This window comes from Sciurus vulgaris (genome assembly GCF_902686455.1).
Source record: "Sciurus vulgaris genome assembly, chromosome: X".
NCBI classification, from domain to species: domain Eukaryota; kingdom Metazoa; phylum Chordata; class Mammalia; order Rodentia; family Sciuridae; genus Sciurus; species Sciurus vulgaris.
In genome coordinates this window covers 17,243,954-17,262,866 of record NC_136471.1, presented here as the reverse complement: position 1 = coordinate 17,262,866, position 18,913 = coordinate 17,243,954, and the positions used below count along the sequence as shown (strand labels likewise).

Sequence of the window (18,913 nt, the reverse complement as noted above, 5' to 3'; positions counted from 1 at the left end):
TTACTAAGAGAACAGAATCCTACTCTATATAGTGTTTAACAACTTTCTTTTCTTACTTTGTAATGCATAGTGTTTTCTTACTTTGTAATACATCAAGCCCATCTTTTTAGGCCAACACATACAAATATATCTTATACATTTTGATAATTGCATAAGATTCTTCTGTGGGGGCATGATATGATATATGTGTTCAGTTGTCTAGTGACAGACATTCTACCCTTGTATATGTGTTTTATGTACTGTTACTAGTATGATTATGGAATAAATTCCTGGAAGTAGGATTGTTGAATCAAAGTTTACCACAATTTGGTATGTAATGACCAAGTTCATTTCAAGTGTCCCATTGAACCTATACCACTACTTAAATTCCAAGCTGAGGGAACTCTACTCTTCTGCCTCAGAGATTCCTTTATCCTGATCTTGCACCCTGTGAATTTGGTACTATATGTCATTTTTCTATAATTTTGTGATGCTTTTGATACAGGAAAACTTCTGAGGAAGAAATGGCCATGTACCAAGATATTGTAAGTAATTTTTTTCAAAATCAACCTACATTGACCCATTCTATACCTGCTCAGATTATAATCAGGAATTACATTAGTAAATAGGTCTTCGACCCAAGGGTGTATTATCAGGCAAGGTTCAGTGGTGACAACTGAATATTAAATAGCGTTACTTCCACAAGAACACATTAAGAAAACCATCCCTTGCTTGTCTGAACTATCTGTGTGGTAGTTTTTTTAGGTACATTTTGTGGGCTAAGGGAGTGTGGAATGAATTGGGATTGTAAGTGTTTTGTGGAATTTCTTCATTGTTGACATTTCACACAACTCCCCATATTTTCTAAGAGTGACACGATTGTTTGCAAGACTACCTTCTATTTGTATACCTATGAAATCAGAGTGTGACAAAGCTATATCCCATCATCCTTGCCCCAAATTTCAGTACTTATTCTATTGGCTTAAAGTCTTACAATGGTACACTCCAAAATGATTAGAAACACAGAGTTTTTAAGGTATTTAAATAGAGGTAAATATTTTGACTATACAAAATACAATCAAGCACAAAGTGCATTATCTAACATAACTTAAAATACTTCCAATAAATTGTTGTCAAAATTTTAAAATTTAATGTTACAGATAACATGATATAAATAAAATTTCACCTAATAGTTATAAAAGCTTTTTGGTGATAATCTGGCCAAACTGCCTGGAATGGAATCCCTGTTCCTCCACTTCCTGGCTGTGGGACCTGAGACAACTTAATCAATCTCTCTGTTTCTTAATTTCCTCATCCATAAAATTAGGATTGCTACAAGGATGGAATGAGATAACTTATGTTAAGTGCTTAGCAAAGGACTTAGAATGCATTAAATGCTCCATGTTTATTATCATCACTACTGTGTTAATATTTAGATCCAGGAGCTTAGATTCTGCTCCCAGTCCTGTGACTCACTCGCTGTGTGGTAGTAGGAAGATCATTTAACTTCCTTGAGACTCAGCTTCCTCATCTAGAAAATGGGGTGACAATCCTTCTATTGCTCACCCTGCAGACTTGGAGTGAGGACTAAAGGCATTGGTACTTTTGAGGGTTGTTTGCAGATGCCAATGGGTTACAGAAATGTAAAGGATAATTATGGTTGTTGTTGTTAACAATAAGCCATGTACTCAGTTTTGACATTTGTTTAAAGATTGCAGTGACTATGTACTTTTCTTTTGCATCCATTGGAACAGAGAAAAGGGCAAGGAATGGCTACAATTTCCCATGTACCATACAGGTAGGAGCTGATCTTATTCATAGCTGGTACATTTAGTTCTGATTTTCCTTCCATTTAATTCTGTATGTGAGCCTGTTGGTCAGAGTTGTCAGAAGGAGATCAAAGTACTTGATGGTTATTTTACAGATGCTGTAATTGCGCTTTTGCCTTCATGAAATAGTTGCTTTGGTTTGCCACAGCACAGCCTAGCAACCTGCCTGCTGCCTCTTTGTAGTGAGGAGAAAATGGGGTCCAAAGTGGTTGTAATTCGAGAAAGGGGGAATAAACTGTTCGTTGTGGTCAATAAGGTTCATGAAATACTGAGCAGGAGATTGAAAACAACGACAGCAACATAGAAAGCATCCCTGGTCCTGCTCAGATTCATGGCCCAGCTCCTCCTGGTACACTGGCTATTGTTGATCTATTTGATGCACATCATAATGGACACATAGCCAAAAACCTCATTAACAGATCATTGAAATGTTCAATGGACTGAAGTAGAGTGTCTGTTGCAAGCAAGAGGAGAAGTTCCAAAACAAGGATTCCTATTCAGACTGGAAATCCAAAAGCTGAGAAGAGATAGGGTCCAAATTCAATGGGTAGGATGAGCAGGGACTTCACCACATATAGACCAGGCAAGGGGGAGACATCAAATAGATTGGATATACAGAGAAGTGTTGAGTAAAGACATCTAACTTTCAAAAACTGGTAAGAAACTCAACAAACATGTTCTTCAAAAACTGTATGTACCAAGAATCAATAAGTAGGATGGCATCAAATTAAAAATCTTCTGCACAGCAAAGGAAACAAGAGTGTGATGAGAGAGCCTACAGAATGGGAGAACATCTTTGCCAGCTACTTATCCAACAGGGGACTAATACCCAGAATATAAAAAGAAGAACTAAAAAACTTAACACTGAAAAAAAAAAAAAAACCAAAACCCAACCAATAAATGGGCAAAAGAGCTAAACATACACTTCTCAAAAGAAAAAAATACAAATGGCCAACAAATACATGAGAAAATATTCTACATTTCTAGCAATCAGGGAAATGTAAATCAAACTCTATTGAGTCAGGTATGGTGGCATGCCTGTAATCCCAGCAACACAGGAGGATTTGGAAGGAGGATCACAGGTTCAAGGTCAACCTCCACAATTAAGTGAGGTCCTAAGCAATTCCAGGAGACTCTGCTTCAAAATTAAATAGAAAGGGGAGGAATGGTGCCTGGGAATGTGGCTCAGTGATAAAGAACTTCTGGGTCCAATCTCTAGTATGAAAAAAATACATTGAATTTTCATTCAGTCCAGTCAGATGGCAGTGATCAATAATACAAATAATAAAAGCCAGTGAGGATGTAGGGTAAAATGTACACTCACACATTGTTGGTGGGACTGCAAATTAGTACAAGCACTCTGGAAAGCAGTATATAGTTTCTTCAAAAATATATGATCCAGAAGGACCTAGGAATTAGACCAGAGACCCTGCACTTAATAGAAGAAAAAGTAGGTCTAAATCTTCATAATTTCAGCCTAGGACCAGACTTCCTTAACATGACTCCCAAAGCACAAGATATAAAAGCAGGAATCAATAATTGGGATAAATTCAAACTAAACAGCTTTTTCTCAGCAAAGGAAACAGTTAACAGTGTGAAGAGAGAGCCTACAGAGTGGAAGAAAATCTTTGCCACACACACTTCAGATAGAGCACTAATGTCCAGAATCTATAAAGAACTCAAAAAACTTTACACCAAGAATACAAATGATCCAATCAATAAATGGGCTAAGGAAATGAACAGACATTTCACAGAAGAAGATGTACAAGCAATCAACAGATATATGAAAAATTGTTCAACATCTCTAGTAATAAGAGAAATGCAAATCAAAACTAGCCTAAGATTCCATTGCACCCCAATTAGAATGTCTATTATCAAGAACACAGGCAACAATAGGTGTTGGAGAGGATGTGGGGAAAAAGGTACACTCATATGTTGCTGGTGGGGTTACAAATTAGTGCAGCCACTCTGGAAAGCAGTGTGGAGATTCCTAAGAAAACTTGGAATGGAACCATTTGACCCAGCTGTCCCACTCCTTGACTATACCCAAAGGACTTAAAATCAGCATACTACAGTGATGCAGCCACATCAATGTTCTAGCTGCTCAATTCACAATAACCAAGTTATGGAACCAGCCCAGATTCCTATGGACAGACGAATGGATAAAGAAAATGTGGTTTATATACATAATGGAGTTTTACTCAGTCACAAAGAAGAATGAAATTATGGCATTTTCCAGTAAATGGACAGAACTGGAGAACATCATGTTAAGTAAGATAAACCAGCCCCAGAAAGTCAAGGGTCAAATATTTTCTCTCATATACAGAAGCTAGAGCAAAAGGGAAAAAGAGGGGATCCCATGAAAATAGAAGGGAGATCAGTGGAGTAGAGGAAGGAGATAGAGGGAGAGGGAGAAGGGATGAGAAAAGGGAGGAACAGTGGAATGAAATTGACCAAATTATGTTGTGTACAGATATAAATATACCAAAAGTGAATTCCACCCTTATGTATATCTATAAAGTACCAATATAAAAAACAATGAATAAAGGGAAGGAAGACCCACAGAGCAGAGGAAAGGGAGAAGGGGGAGAGAGAAGGGGAGGGAAACAGGTAATACTGGGGGCATAAATGAAGCAAATTATATTTCATGCATGTTTGATTATGCCAAAGTGAACCAAGTATTATGTATAACTATAATGTACTAATGAAATATTTTAAAACTACATGTGCAAATGGAAATGAAAAAAAAAGAGATATAGATAAATGTGAATTTTAAAAGGGTCTCCTCAAAGCAATATTAGAGGAATTTAGAAGGGTTAAAGACCTCATTGTATAGGTTGAGGTTAGGAATAGTCTATTCTTTCATAACATATATTTTAGTGGTCAGAAATACTTATGGGTCTTTGTGATTGAGAGAAACATCTCCCTAAAGTTCAGTTCTCTCATCTGTAGAATGGGAATAATTAACCTTATAATGTTGCTCTGAGGATCAAATGAGTCAAAACATGTACAACAAGAGCTCTACAAATGCTAGCTATCATTATCTTCATTATTATTCTATTATAGAAGTAAGCCTTCTGCAGATCATGCCTTTATGAAGTAATTGGGCATGTGTCTATTTGCCATATTGCAGTAATGATGGATAAATTAGAGATCAGGAGGATAGAAGGTTTTCTCTGAAATAATAAGTCCTGACACTTCATATTCTCTGTTAATTATTATAAACTCCTGGAGAAATCTCATGGCTACTCAATTTACACATAATATAAATGTTGCTCATATTTCATTTGAAAATAGATTTTCAGTTGTCTATTTTGGATATGAGAAAAATTTTCAGAAGATTTCAACATGCTTTCTTCCATCATTTCTTAACTTTTATCACCTAATATCTACAAAATGTTCGACGTTTATGGACTACCAACTAAGACAACTAGATCAAATTGTACTGTGTTGACATAACTGCACATTTTCTTTTTTGCTCCATTTTGTAGCTGTGCTTGTCAGGTCATCATAAAGGCCAACTCTTCTTTAGCATCCACAGAATTGATCATCAAGATCAGAAGTAAAATACTTGGCAACTTCACACATGGAAACTTCACACAAGATCGGTTGACATTATTAGTGAAGTCTGAAAACATCCTAGTGAAAAAGCTAGGTAATTATTTTGGTGGGATATTTCAGTATGAATTCACTCCCCCTATTATAGAACTCATGATGTATTCAGAGTAAGGACCCTAAGTTCAGGGGAAGAGATATCTTCATGATCCTTTTCACATCCTCAGTACCTGCTTGTCCTTATGGCCTTTCTACCTTTAAAAACTTGTGAAAGAAATGGGATACATGTTGTTTCTCTATTAAAAAAAAATTGTGAAAGAATAGATTGCCTGAGAGTTTATGAGAGATCATTTGTCAGCCGTGGATATTACCAGTGACCAATCCACCCACAGTGTGGGAGGGTTTTCTCTCTTGCACAAAACACCAGAGACCCAGAGTTTCTTTATTACACACAATAGATGCCTAATAGATACTTCTAATTTATTGATTGATTCAGGCATCCTATTCATCTTGGGAAATGACTTGGGAACTGTTCCAGATTTCTCTCCTAGACCTTTTCTTTCCTGATTAGGAAGGTTTAACTGGTAAAAGAGAAAGACTACCAGGCTACTCCAACTTTCTCCCATTTTTGCTAACTTTGTTTCTTTCTCTGACAGACTGCCATAAAAACTTTCGAGTTAACCCAGACACACATAGATATTCCTACTCACAATCCTTGGCAGAAAGTGAATGAAGTAGCAGAGGGCAGGCTGTGATTGCACGAGAGAGAGAGAGAGTGGGATGAGAAGCAGAGAAGTGTGAAAGCCACAGTCATAGCCCATTGTGCAAACGATGCTGATAAATGTGTCCTGAAAGTGAGAAGAAGGCACCTTGCATCACACACAACACTGGGATGGGTGGTTTAGAGGAAGGACAGTTGACAGGTGGATACTTTTGATGTTTTCCTCTAACACCCCTTTGTGTGACTGGAAGTTTTTTTTTTTTTTTCTAATGCATATATACTATTTAAACAACAACAAAAATTATCCTGTCAACTGGTGGTTTTAATGAAAAGGACCAAACCTGCAGTTATACCAGCTGGCTTAGTTAAACAAAAATACTCCATTTAAAGCTATTTTAAGTGAAGCCTGATTTAAATGACCTGTAGAAAGAGCCTTCTCTTTTATTTGCTGATGTGTGTGTGCAGGGTGATAATGATGGGTCGTAATGGATGCTCATGAGACTTTAAGAGCCCTTTGCCCTTGAAAATGTGCATACATTTTCTCTGTAGATCCAGGAAAGTGTGAAGCCCACGAAACACCCACTAAATACAAAGGGACATATAAGTGGCTATTAACCTACCCTACTGAGACAGCCCAAACTAGATGCATAAAAAATGAGGATGGAAATGCCACTAGAATCTGGTACGTACCGGCCAAGTTCTAATTGCTAGTTCACATACACAAAGATCCGCTTCGTTGGGGGCATGTTTCTATGTCATTTGTCTGGGCGTGCTCCCTCCCCTCCACCTCTACTGCAAGTCTTTCTTTTCTTCATCTTGTGGACTTAAAACATACATATGCAATATAATAAGAAAATAATGTCAAGAAGACAAAGAGAGAAGTCAGTCACCATCCCACCACTGAACACAGCTGTTTTTAGGTTGGCGTGTTGTCTTTCTCTGTATGCCTTTAAATTTTCTGTAGAGGTAATCACATTTCGGTTCTCATATCCATAATGTAATTTACTCTTTCACTCAATGGTTTATCAAACATTTTCCATGTTTTACATTCATTTTCTTAATGATCATTTCAAAAATCGGCCTCAGATGCTATCTCATTGATGGGCCATAGTAATTTACTAAATCACTCTTCTATTGTTGACTTTATCATTTTCCTTTTTAAAATCATCAGCCCTCTTTTCTTACTCTCTGCTGTTAATGGTTTATGCCATTAACGTAAGTGGGCAAGACCAGAAGGACAGCAGGTTTTGACAGAGGCTTAAAAGCACTCTTAGAAAGCCACATCTCCAACTGCATCCTACCTTTCCCTGCCTACATCTAATCAGTTCTTAAGGCAGGCAGCTCTGACAGCCGCAGTCAGGACTCACATGAGGCCTCTCCTTTCCAATCTCACTGCCTGGTGCAAGCCCTTTACTAGCTCTTGCCTCCTGTAGGGCAGTGCCCTTACCTTCTAACCACATGCTATCTCAGTTCCTTTCCACGCTGCTGCCAGCATGATTTTCCCAGTCTGGCTGTCATCATGTCATGCTCCTGCCCAGGAATGAAGTCCAAACCCCTAAACACAGTCCTCCAAACTGCAGACTCCCTCTCCTGCTATTAGGCTCACCACTCCCTCTCCCCTTACCATGCATTCCAGCCAAAAAGACCATTTGTTAGTCTGGACTCAATGGGCATTTCCTTGTGTCTTTTTCTCTGGATGTGTTTTTTGCTCTGCGGGGAGGTGGGGGTCGGGTGGGAGAAGTGTGTGTCTTTCTCTGTCTCTGTTCTTTTAGCACTGGACCCAGCTCAAGTGGTGAAAATAAATTCTCCTTGCTTGATGGTTTGATACATTCCACTCTATTTATACAGCTTTTTTTCATATTTTGCTCAATTTTAGAGAAGTGATATTTAGAATCTGAAACCACTGAACTACACAAGTTCCTGCCCTGTTTACCTATGCTACCTATTAACTTACCTAGAACATAGTGCATGCTCAATGAGTGTGTTGGTTGACTTGAACTGGATTAAACTGGATGAGGCACAGGGAAGGTTGGTTGAAAATATACATGGGCTACAGAGGGTTCTACACTAATCACCTAGAGAAAATTAATATACTGAGTTAGAGACTGCATTCCAACAAGAATTTCCCCTTACAAATAGGGGTAAGAGGAGGAAATGAAGGTAAGCAGTCATGTCCAGCAGACTGACATCTCTGCCTTGACTCTTGGTCAACTGCCCCATCCCCATCTCTCTTACCTAGTCATCCTCCCACCTGCTGACCCCCTTGTCACTTGTACCTCCAAGAGCAAAATTTTCTTCACTTGACAAGGAAGTACTGCATTCCTACCTGTGCTATCTTGGCCAGGAGGCTGGGGGTGGCCCAGGGGGAAGCATGACAAAATAGACCTGTTCCTTTGCCCCAGGATGCCCTTTATTTCTCCCTTCTCTCTTTTTCAGTTCAATCAGTATTCAAACAGGCAAATCTCAGTGGGAAAAACCAAGGTTTAAGCAATGCAAATTGCTTCAAGGACTTCCTGAAAAGATTGTGGATCTTGCTAATATTACCATCAGTGACGGTAAGATTGTTTTGTACACAACTGGAGAAATAATGGAACCTCAGTTAATTTGTTTACTTGTCCTGAGACCAGAGATTACAGGTAAACCTCACTTAGTGAAAAATCTACCCTATAATAATCTGGTTTCAGAAACTAAGTAGTTACTGTTGGTGGAGGTGGTGGAAATATGAGAAGTTAGGACTACCAGGGTTTTTGGTTTTGTTTCATGTATTTTTTTATTTTATAATTTTTGACTTATTATTTTCCATTTTATTTTAATTTCTGCAAAAAAGTTTAATTTGTTGATACTTCATTTAGTCCAATATTCAAAGACAAAAAAGTCTACAGTGAAACATCTCAGTGGTGGCCCAAGTTATTCAGTGATTATTCACAAAGATAGTATACACATCTATAAGGAAATGTGTATACACATGCACACACATGCATACACGTATGCATGCTTATACAGGTTCTCCCTCCCCTGTTTTTCCTACTTTTATATTGGTGCATTGTAGTTGGACATATTGATGGGATTTTTTTTTGTCCCATATTCATGCACACACATGCTCCCTCTGTTTTGGGTACATACTGCTCTGCACCTCACTCTTTCTCTTCACAATATATTGAAGAAATTTTTATATCATTATATAAAGAGCTTCTTCACCCCCACACACTAACTATATTATATTTCATGGGTGTGCCACACTTATTTACTGGTAATTTAATTAATTTATTTATTAAGTAGATTTATTTTTTTATTGATACATAAAAACAAAAACTTATACCCATTAACGGGATACTATGTAATGTTTGCTACATGTAAACATTGCATACTACTCAAATCAGGTTAAATGTATTTATTTCCTCAAACATTTACCATTTGTTTATGGTGAAAACTTTTGCAATCCTTTCTGAAATGTACATTATTGTTATTGTGCTATAGTACCCCAGAGCTTCTTGCTCCTATCTAACTACTACTTGGTACCTATTGATCAACCTCTCCCCATTTGCCCCCAAAACTCTCCAACCAATTTATTTAAGCTGTTTTCTATATATGGATACTTGGATTATTAATAGTATTTTTCTTTAAAAACACTATCACAAAACTATTTTTACTTATTTGTGTTTTTATTAAAAGAAAAAAATAGCATAACATTTTAAAAAATATTTTGTTAGTGTGCAAAATGTTTCAGAACTGGCATTCACTAAGCAGCTGATATAGAAAGATTCATTTCTTTTCAAATTACATTCATAGACCATGTGAATTTTCATTTTGGTTTGTGACACTTCATTACTGTATTTCATATTGTTAGGTGAAAGAGACTCAAAACAAGTGTATCTCTCTAAATTACATTGGGATATAATTTTTTCTAATCAAATCACCAACCACCTAAAAGTCCAATAACATGCTGTGTCGATGAAGCTGTTCTAAAACAGATATTTTGATAACTTGCAAGTGGGAGTATAAAAAACATTGCTGTAGTGGATATCATATATATGTCACAATTTTGTGCAAGTAGCATGTACCTGAAGCATAAATTCCTGCAAGTGGAATGGCTATGTTAATCATATTAGTGATGATGTCAAAATTCTTCCTATAGTAGTTACACCAATTTATTCTCACACTTGCTAGGTATGAAAGTGTCTATTTGAGAACAGCTTCATAACACGGCATATTTTTATACTCTTGGGTCTTCGTTGATTTGATTAACAGAAATTGATATCTCAATTCAGTTTTAGAAGATTTTGGTGGAGATATTCACATATCTGTATCTATTTAATACCTACAATTCAGAAAAACTTTTTTCAGAGGACTTTTTTTTAGCACATTCACTAGGTTGTGAAGCTATCACCGCTAATTCTAGAATATTTTCCCCCAAAGAAACCCTGTACCAATTAGTGGTCTCTCCCTCAGCTCTTGGCAACCACAAGTCCACTTACTATCTGTCTGAATCAAGGCATTTCATAATTTTTTGGAGGTTCATCCACGTTGTAGTATATGTAGGTACTTCATTTCTTTTTATGTAGATGTATGTTTTACTTCTGTTACAAATATATTGAAAAGTAGAATTGCTTGGTTCATATGGTAACCCTACAATTAGTCTTTGGAGGAACTGCAAAACTTGTTTTCCATAGCAGCTGCACCATCTTACATCATTCCAACACTGAATGTTCCAATTTTTTTACGTATTTGTAAACATGTGTTAGTGTCCATCTTTTAAATTATGGTTGGTGGCAATGCCTCCCCCGAACATGAGCACTTTCATTCCTGATTTTGGTAATTTGTATCTTCTCTTTTTGTCTTTGTTAGCTAAAAGCTTTTGAATTTTGTTGGTTATTAAAATAGAGTTTCTTCTTTTCTTTCTTTCTTTTTTTTTATTTTTATTTTTTGGGGTGCTGGGGATCGAACCCAGGGCCTTGTACTTGCAAGGCAAGCACTCTACCAACTGAGCTATCTCCCCAGCCCGAGTTTCTTCTTTTAGAGGATATTCAGGTTCACAACAAAATTGAACAGAAAACAGAATTCCCACATTCATGCCCCCTTGACACGTGCACAGCTCACCCTCACCATCAACAACCCTCACCAGAGTTCTACATTAGTTTCAATTGATGAACCCACCCTGACAAATCATTATCACTAAAAGTTCATAGTTTCCATTAACATTCATTCTTGGAGATGTTCATTTTAGAGGTTTGGACAAAAGTGCCATGACATGTATCCACTATTGTAGTATCATACAGAATCATTTCACTACCCTAAAAATCCTCTGTGCTTTCACTTATTCATTCCACACTCCTAACTATCCCCTGGCAACCACTGATCTTTCTATTGTCTCTGTGTTTTTGCCTTTTCTAGAATGTCATATAAGTTGAAATCATATGGTGTGTAGCCTTTTCAGGTTGTTTTCTTTAACTTAGTAATATGCATTTAAGGTTCCTTCTTGTCTTGTCATGGCTTGATTATTTCTTTATAGCACTGAATAATATCCCATTGCCTGAGTGTACCACTGCTTAGTTATCTAGTTATCTGCCGAAGCAGATCTTGGTTATTACCATATTTCAGTAATTATGAATAAGAGTTCTATAAGCATTGGTGTGCAGGTTTTTATATGGATGTTTTCAACTAATTTGGGAAAATACCAAGGAGTGCAACTGCTGAATTATATACTAAGAGCATGTTAACTTTTGTAAGAAACTGCCATATTATCTTCCAAAGTGGCTATATTATTTTGCATTCCTTCAGCAGTGAATGAGAGTTCCTGTTGCTCCACATCATTAGCAGCATTTTGTGTTGTCAGTGTTTTGGATTTTGGCCATTCTAATAGGTGCATGGTGGTGTCTTGTTGCAGCTTTAATTTGCAATTCCCTAATGATATGTGAAGTTAAATATCTTTTCATATACTTACTTATCATCTGTGTATCTTTTTTGATGAGGTATATGCTGTACACTGAATATTTATGCCCCTTCATCAAATTCATATGTTGAAATCCTAATCCCAAGTTGTCCTTATGGAGGGATGATTAGGTCATGAAGGTAGAGCCCTCATGAATAAGATTAGTGCCCTTATAAAAGAGGCCTGAGGGAGCTTGTTTGTATTTTCCATCATGTTAGGTTATAGTGAAAAGATTGTTGTCTATGAACCAGGGAGTGAGGCCTCATCAGACATTGAATTTCAATGAATAAAGAAAATGCAGTATATATGCACAATGAATGGAATTTTACTAGGTCATAAATAAAAATGAAATCATGTAATTTGTAGGAAGCAGAAAGTCAAGGACTGCATGTTTTCTCTTCATATGTGGAAGCTAGAAAGAAAACAGAAAAGAAAGGGGTATCTCATGAAAATAGAAGGGACACCAGTAGAATAGAGTAAGGGGGCCTGAGGGAGGGAGAAAGGGAAAGGGAATCAACCAGGGAATTAATTTGACCAAATTATGTTTCTGCATGTATGAATATGTAACGATGAAGCTGAATATTATGTAAAATGTAAGGCATCAGTAAAATGATTTTAATAAAAAAAAGAAAGGGAAAAACAGAATTTTGATTTCTACACTAGTTGTCAGATGTGGCTTTACTGCATAAATTGGATATCTTCCATAATGAATCGTCAGAAATTAAGGCATAGGCATTCCAGTGCTTTACAGAAGAGCCAGGGAATTAGCTCCAAGGCAGTGAACTTCTCTAACTTTTCTTCTTTTTAGAAGATACGAAATTAAGACTCTTACCCAGGAATATCTAGAAGAATTAGAAAAGGAAGTACAACTTTGATGATCCCTAGTTCAGGAATCATAAGTCAGGGCAGTAGGGAGTGTTGCAGCTTATAGTGAGTGGGAGGAAAGATAGAAAGGTCTGTGTTTCACGCTGACCTCCCTCCTTCTGAGTGACACATTTTCTTTAGACATGCTAATAGAATTTTCTCTTGTGGAAGAAAAAGTTTAAAAACAGTCATAAAAACAATAAAAGCACTGCATCAGGTTCGGATTTTTAGAAAATTGACTGTGAGAAGTCATTACATCTATATATCTCTACACACGTACACTATATGTGGAGCAAAGACAGTCAGATGGTGATTTTAATGTATATAACTGAAAAGTAAACTATCAAGTTTTTTAGCTTTGGAGGAGTCCTCATCTTGTAAGTTAGGAGCTTAATGAACAATGGGTACAATGTAAAGGAAATAAAAATGTATTCATGTTGGAATAATTTATTTTCACTAGTTTTTAATCTTGTTGACAAGTATTAGATATCTTGGTTGGACAAAAACTCTTCAGTTCTTCCACTTAAATGCTCATTTTTCTTAACTCCTTCATATCACAGGGTTAGAAAACGCATCCTTATTTCAAAGTTCTTTGAGTTCTTTTCTGTTCTCAGTTCTGTTTAACCACATGACAGTGAAGATGCACCAGCGCTAATGAAGTTGGCTAAGACTGCACAAAATTCTCTTCTGTCCATGTCCTCTTGCCATCAGGGCAGGATAGTGTGTGACTAAGGAGGAACAATATTAGCTGGGGATATGGCTCAGTAGTAAATATGAACCTTGCATGCCAAAGGCCCTGGGTTTAATTTCCGGGAGGTCAAGTAGATGTCCTGCTATTCCAATGCCCAGTGATATGAAGAAAAGAAATTAAGGAACGGATGCTGTAGTAAAAAGTGATATTGGAGAATTCAAGCTTTGGGATCAGAGTAGATGAGAATTTCTCAATTTGTACAAAGTGAAATAATATGAGAACTCAATACATAGAGTTATTGTGATGAGAAAATGAGAAAATGCATGTATAAGAACTTGCTGTTGCATCTTGTCTCCAAAATGCCATACATCATTTTATTCCCTCCTATTCCCTCCTCTTGTAGCGAGGCTGGCTTGTGATGGCAAAGTATGGTAGAATTTGGCAATAGAGATGCTGCCAACTATGGGATCAACTTTTAAGAGAACGGGAAGTATCTTTTCTCTAGGTATACTTTCATTTGGGATGCTGCCTCTCAGAACCTAAGGTTTGAGTATCACCATTGTTTTGAATATAATTTATTTAATTATAAGTTTATATAATTTAAGTTTTAATGATTTCTCTGCTTAACAACCAGCTCACAAAATTCATCCAAATTTGTAACAGGTTCTCATAAGTTGGTACAAGCCAGCTCTAATAGCTCTTGTGCTGGATCCAGCACAGCACTGAGGGAGGTCATGGGTAAGGAATGCAGTCCACAATCACAAATGACCAGCACATGTTCCACATCAACTAACAGCCATGTGAATGCATCATTTTGAACTTCCAGCCCAGTCTAGCCTTCAGATGTGTCCGGCTCCAGCTGCCATCTGACTGCAACTGCATGAAAGATCCCAAGCAAGAACTGCTCAGTGGAACCTACACACACAGCCATGAGAGTAATAATTAATGTTGTTTTTAGCCATTGATTTTGGGGTGGTTTGTTATGCAGCAGTAGATGACTAGAACATTGACTCACAGAAATTGGTCAGTAAATAATACATATTATTATTGTTTTCATTGTTGCAATTATGGGAAGATTAATTGTAATGGTATTTCAAGCAATATTCTGCAACTAATAAAGGAAGATTCCTTTTATTGCTTTTGTTTGAGGACCTAGAAGTTTTACACAATAAGTACAACTTAGCCTGAATTTTCCTTAAAAACTGTGTAACTCCAGATGAAAACTCTATAATTACTTTCCACAGAATAGTTAGTCTCCCATTGGCCTGTTGTTTACTTTCATTCTGCCACAGCAGGGACTGTGTGAAGTGAAGTCGCACCACTGAAGCCTGAAGAATCATGACTAGGCAGCTCCAGCTATTCCATTTTCAACAGAGCTTGAACAATTTAATAAGAGCAGTAGAAATATCCATGAATGAGCTCACCATACTTTTATTCTATCCCTAGTCTTATTGTTTTCTCACTTTGTTTAACCAACCAACAGAAAGATATTAATATGGACAAAATACTAATTTAGAAACAATTACATACTTAATCAAGGTCCCCCGCTTCTTCCCATCTCCTCCAAGAGAACCCTGTTTTGGCCAACTCAGTTCCTACATAAACCATTGTTGAGTGGGGGCAATTCAGAGGACCTCAGTTAAGTTTGCTTAATTTAAATTGATGAGAGCAGAGATTTTTTGTAGCACAAAAAAGAATAGAGCAAGAAAATGTGGGGGAAAGGAAAGAGAGGGATAAACACCTTGTGCTGGCTTTGGTGGGGGTAAAGATATAGAGAGCTTGAGGGAGAAGAGAGATTTGAAGAGATACTGACAACCATGGAGGGCCCTGAAAGAGAGGGAGGGAGAGATGGAAAGAAAAAGAAAACGTGAATTTTATGCAAAATTATTTTGTTTTCCCAAACTCAGTATGTTGTTTGCAACATAGCTTGAGTTAAATATGTCACAAGTGTAATCTCTGGAATTTTTCTAAACAGACTATATTTTTCAATTGTTTTTCTTGTCTCTTTTATGTATTCATATTCTCCTAAGCACCTAGACCAGTGCTTTTCACAAATTAGATACTAATTAAATATCTGCTTTATTAAATAGTAATATTCTTTCCAAAAAAGTGGGTGATAATTCACACAGAGAATTATTTAAAAAAATTATGAGACAATTAAGGATATTTGAGCAGTGGTAGGATATGTGATATTTGTAAATATTACTGCTAATCTTTCATCTTAGTTTTAATTTAATTAGAATCATGGTTAAGACAAATGAAAAAGATGTCCAAACTGTTTTGTTACATTGCATGCATGACTGTGTAAAAAAAAATCCCACTTTTATCGATAATTATAATGTACCAATGAAAACACAGAAAAAAGACATGTATTAAAGTATTTATGAATGAAATGATATGATGTCTGGGACTTGCTTTAAAATAATCTGGGGTTAGAGAAAAGGTGGGTGAGACAGTAGATAAAATAAGATTAGCCTCTCATTGACACTTGTTGAAGTTGGGTGATTCATGAGGTACATGAGGATTCATTATACTGTTCTTCTACTTTTGCGTATGCTCAAAATTTTCCATTATAAAAAGTGAAGAAAAAAGTGGGTGGGTTAATGTCTATTGTTCTTACTCTTAGAAACTCTAAATTAATTGCTTTTTATTATGTGGTCCTTATTTGCTTTTTTGCTGTGTAGGTTGATGGTTCTTGACAGGAAATTGTACTCACTACCCTTGACTATGAAAACATAGACTGTGTTTGCTGATATTTGAGTACAGATGGAATCTACTTAACTCAATCCAACACTCCAATGTCTTAACTTAATTAGAATCAAATTTCAAGATAATTCTTCAGTGACAAAAAGATTTCCCTAGTGCATTTAAAAAAGGGTTTAATGAATAAAAACTTGATGTGTGTGCTGCTTTCTGGGACTATACCAGCTGTAGAAATTGAGATCCAATGTTTTCCTTTTGCAAACTTTGTTACTTTGGCATGTATTACCATTTCACTGCCTTTACTTTTTAGAGGGAAGGAAGCAGACCAGCATGGTTCAAAACTAAGTATGGTAACATAGATAGTACACTTCCATTTTGCTTCCCCAGAGAATGCAGATGATGTTGCAGAGCACATTTTGAATCTGATAAATGAATCTCCACCTCTGGATGAAGAAGAGACAAAGATTATTGTTTCTAAAGTAATGGAGATTTCAAAGTGTGATGAGATAAGTATGAACCTAACCCAGATTATATTACAAATAATCAATGCTGTTTTGGAAAAGCAAAATGATTCCGCCTCCAATCTACATCAAGTAAGCAATGAGTAAGTACTAATGGTAAAATGAATTATTTCATATAATTTAAATGACATATTTTTACTTTCTTAGCATACAATCATCACCAGTTTTAAAGGCTAGGTAGTTATGCATTGAAAACTAATTTAGTGTAGCACAATGAGGTAATTTAACTCCAATCCCACTTGTGAAAGAGTGCATTCAAATTTGAATTGAATCTTAGTGATAACAACAACTTTTCAAGTTAATAGTTACTCCAAACCAAATTTCTAATTCATTTTCCCATGTTGGTCCTCCCCCAGGGTTCTATAAAATGTACCCAATCAGCTCTAATCTGAAAACTAGGTGAATCATGCTAGTTACCTCCCTCTAGCTCACAGCAAATCAATAACCAACTCTTATATGAAGCACAGTATATCCATTTTCAAATATCTTAAGTATTCTGGTGAAAATCCACCTACATGTCTCCATCTCCAGGTCAAGCCTTATTTCTCTCCCTTGAACACCTACAATAACCACCCAATTGAGCTATCTGCCTCCACTCTTGCCCCTTACGGTCCATCTTGTACATAACAGAATGATCTTTCAATGCATTTATCAGATCATGTCATTCTCTTGCTTTTAGACCATTAGGGCGCCATTTCATTACATGCCAAGTGAAATTAAAGTCAAACTTCTTATAAGGCCTATGTGCCCTGAAGTATCTGGCTTTACAAAGAACAATTTCATTTATTTTTCAAAATGATCTTTTGAGATGTGTGATTACATCTGACTCTACAGATGAGAAAACTGAAACTCAGTGAGGTCACTATACTTGCACACACAGTTAGAAATTAGAGGAGCTTAGATGCAGACCTCAGCCCGTCTGGTTCTAAAGCCAGGGCTCTTTTCTAATAATTCTCAAGGAATATAAAGATGGGGATTAAAATACAAACTCTTCCAGTGAGGAAATCTTGTCAGGGAATGGTCTTTATATGGAAAAAGTAGGAAGACTCTTCTTTACCTTTTCCTGGTAGACTTCTGAGGACAATCGAGCGTGCTGGTCACAAGATGGAATTCTCTGGGAGGACGGCAAATCTTACTGTGACCAGGCTGGCTTTGGCTGTGCTGCGGGTAGACCACAATTTCAAAGGTATGGCCTTCGGCATCCGCTCCTATGAAGAAGGTGCAGACCCTGAGGTGAGTGCTGCTGTGAAAACTGAGAACCAATTGGTCACACACTCTTTCAAGTCTTTATTCATTTACTTCTTAGGAGGAAAAAAAAGAGGACACTCTCTTTTTGTGGTTCTGGGAATGGAGCCCAGGACCTTATGCATGCCAGGCAAGCACTCTACCAGTCAGTCACATCCCCAGCCCTGCAGGACACAAAGTTTAAATCTTCAGGGGACCTTTTAAAAATGCATATATCCCAGGAAAGATTCATATATCACCCTGAGGAGGCTACCATCTTAGTTGGAATGGTATCTGTGGAATGATGCCACCTTTAACCCTGTGACATGAAATTATCTCAATGTCAGTTCATTATTTGCCATTGCTTATGGAGCATTCATATGTTGAGCATTGTACTACAGTTTAGAGATGAGGAGACAGAGAAGTTAGTTTGTCTAAGGACATACAGCCCTCCTGGCTAAGTCAGAATCCAAACCTGATTACCATGATTTTATCATCACACGTGTATCAAAATATCAGACTATGTCCCGTAAATATGTACAGTTGTTATGTATTTGTCATGAAAATTAGTCTGATTCCATTTTACTATATCACACTACCTCAGCCTTTCACAGACCGTAAGACACCAATACCACTCAAAAGAATTTAGTGCCCCTAAAACCCTATCAATATAAAGATATCACTATTACTTCTTAAAACCCCTTATGCTCCTCCCCAGTCAATCCCTGAAACTACTACCTCCAGGGACCACCACTGTTCTGATATTTTCACACCATGGATTTTTTTTTCTGTTTTACAACTTTATACAAATAGAATCATTATAATATGTATTCTCTTGTATAAGACTTCTTTCATACAGCAGTATGGTTTTTTGAGATTCACCCTTTCTCCCCATAG

At 36.8% G+C, this 18,913-nt stretch overlaps 1 protein-coding gene across 11 annotated transcripts in view; it reads left to right on the top strand.

Annotated features, from left to right (window-relative positions):
• The window catches only part of ADGRG4 (adhesion G protein-coupled receptor G4), a 135,783-nt gene that overhangs the window by 76,924 nt on the left and 39,946 nt on the right, over nt 1–18,913 (top strand). For all 11 annotated transcript variants that reach the window (XR_013761202.1, XR_013761203.1, XR_013761204.1 and 8 more), the window contains 7 exons: nt 485–524; nt 1,734–1,777; nt 5,300–5,463; nt 6,634–6,766; nt 8,521–8,639; nt 16,659–16,875; nt 17,863–18,025. Coding sequence is in view for 8 of the 11 variants with exons in the window: in XM_079124576.1 (XP_078980702.1) it covers nt 485–524; nt 1,734–1,777; nt 5,300–5,463; nt 6,634–6,766; nt 8,521–8,639; nt 16,659–16,875; nt 17,863–18,025 (880 nt within the window). In the remaining 3 variants the exon portion in view is untranslated. The remainder of the gene's footprint in view (nt 1–484; nt 525–1,733; nt 1,778–5,299; nt 5,464–6,633; nt 6,767–8,520; nt 8,640–16,658; nt 16,876–17,862; nt 18,026–18,913) is intronic.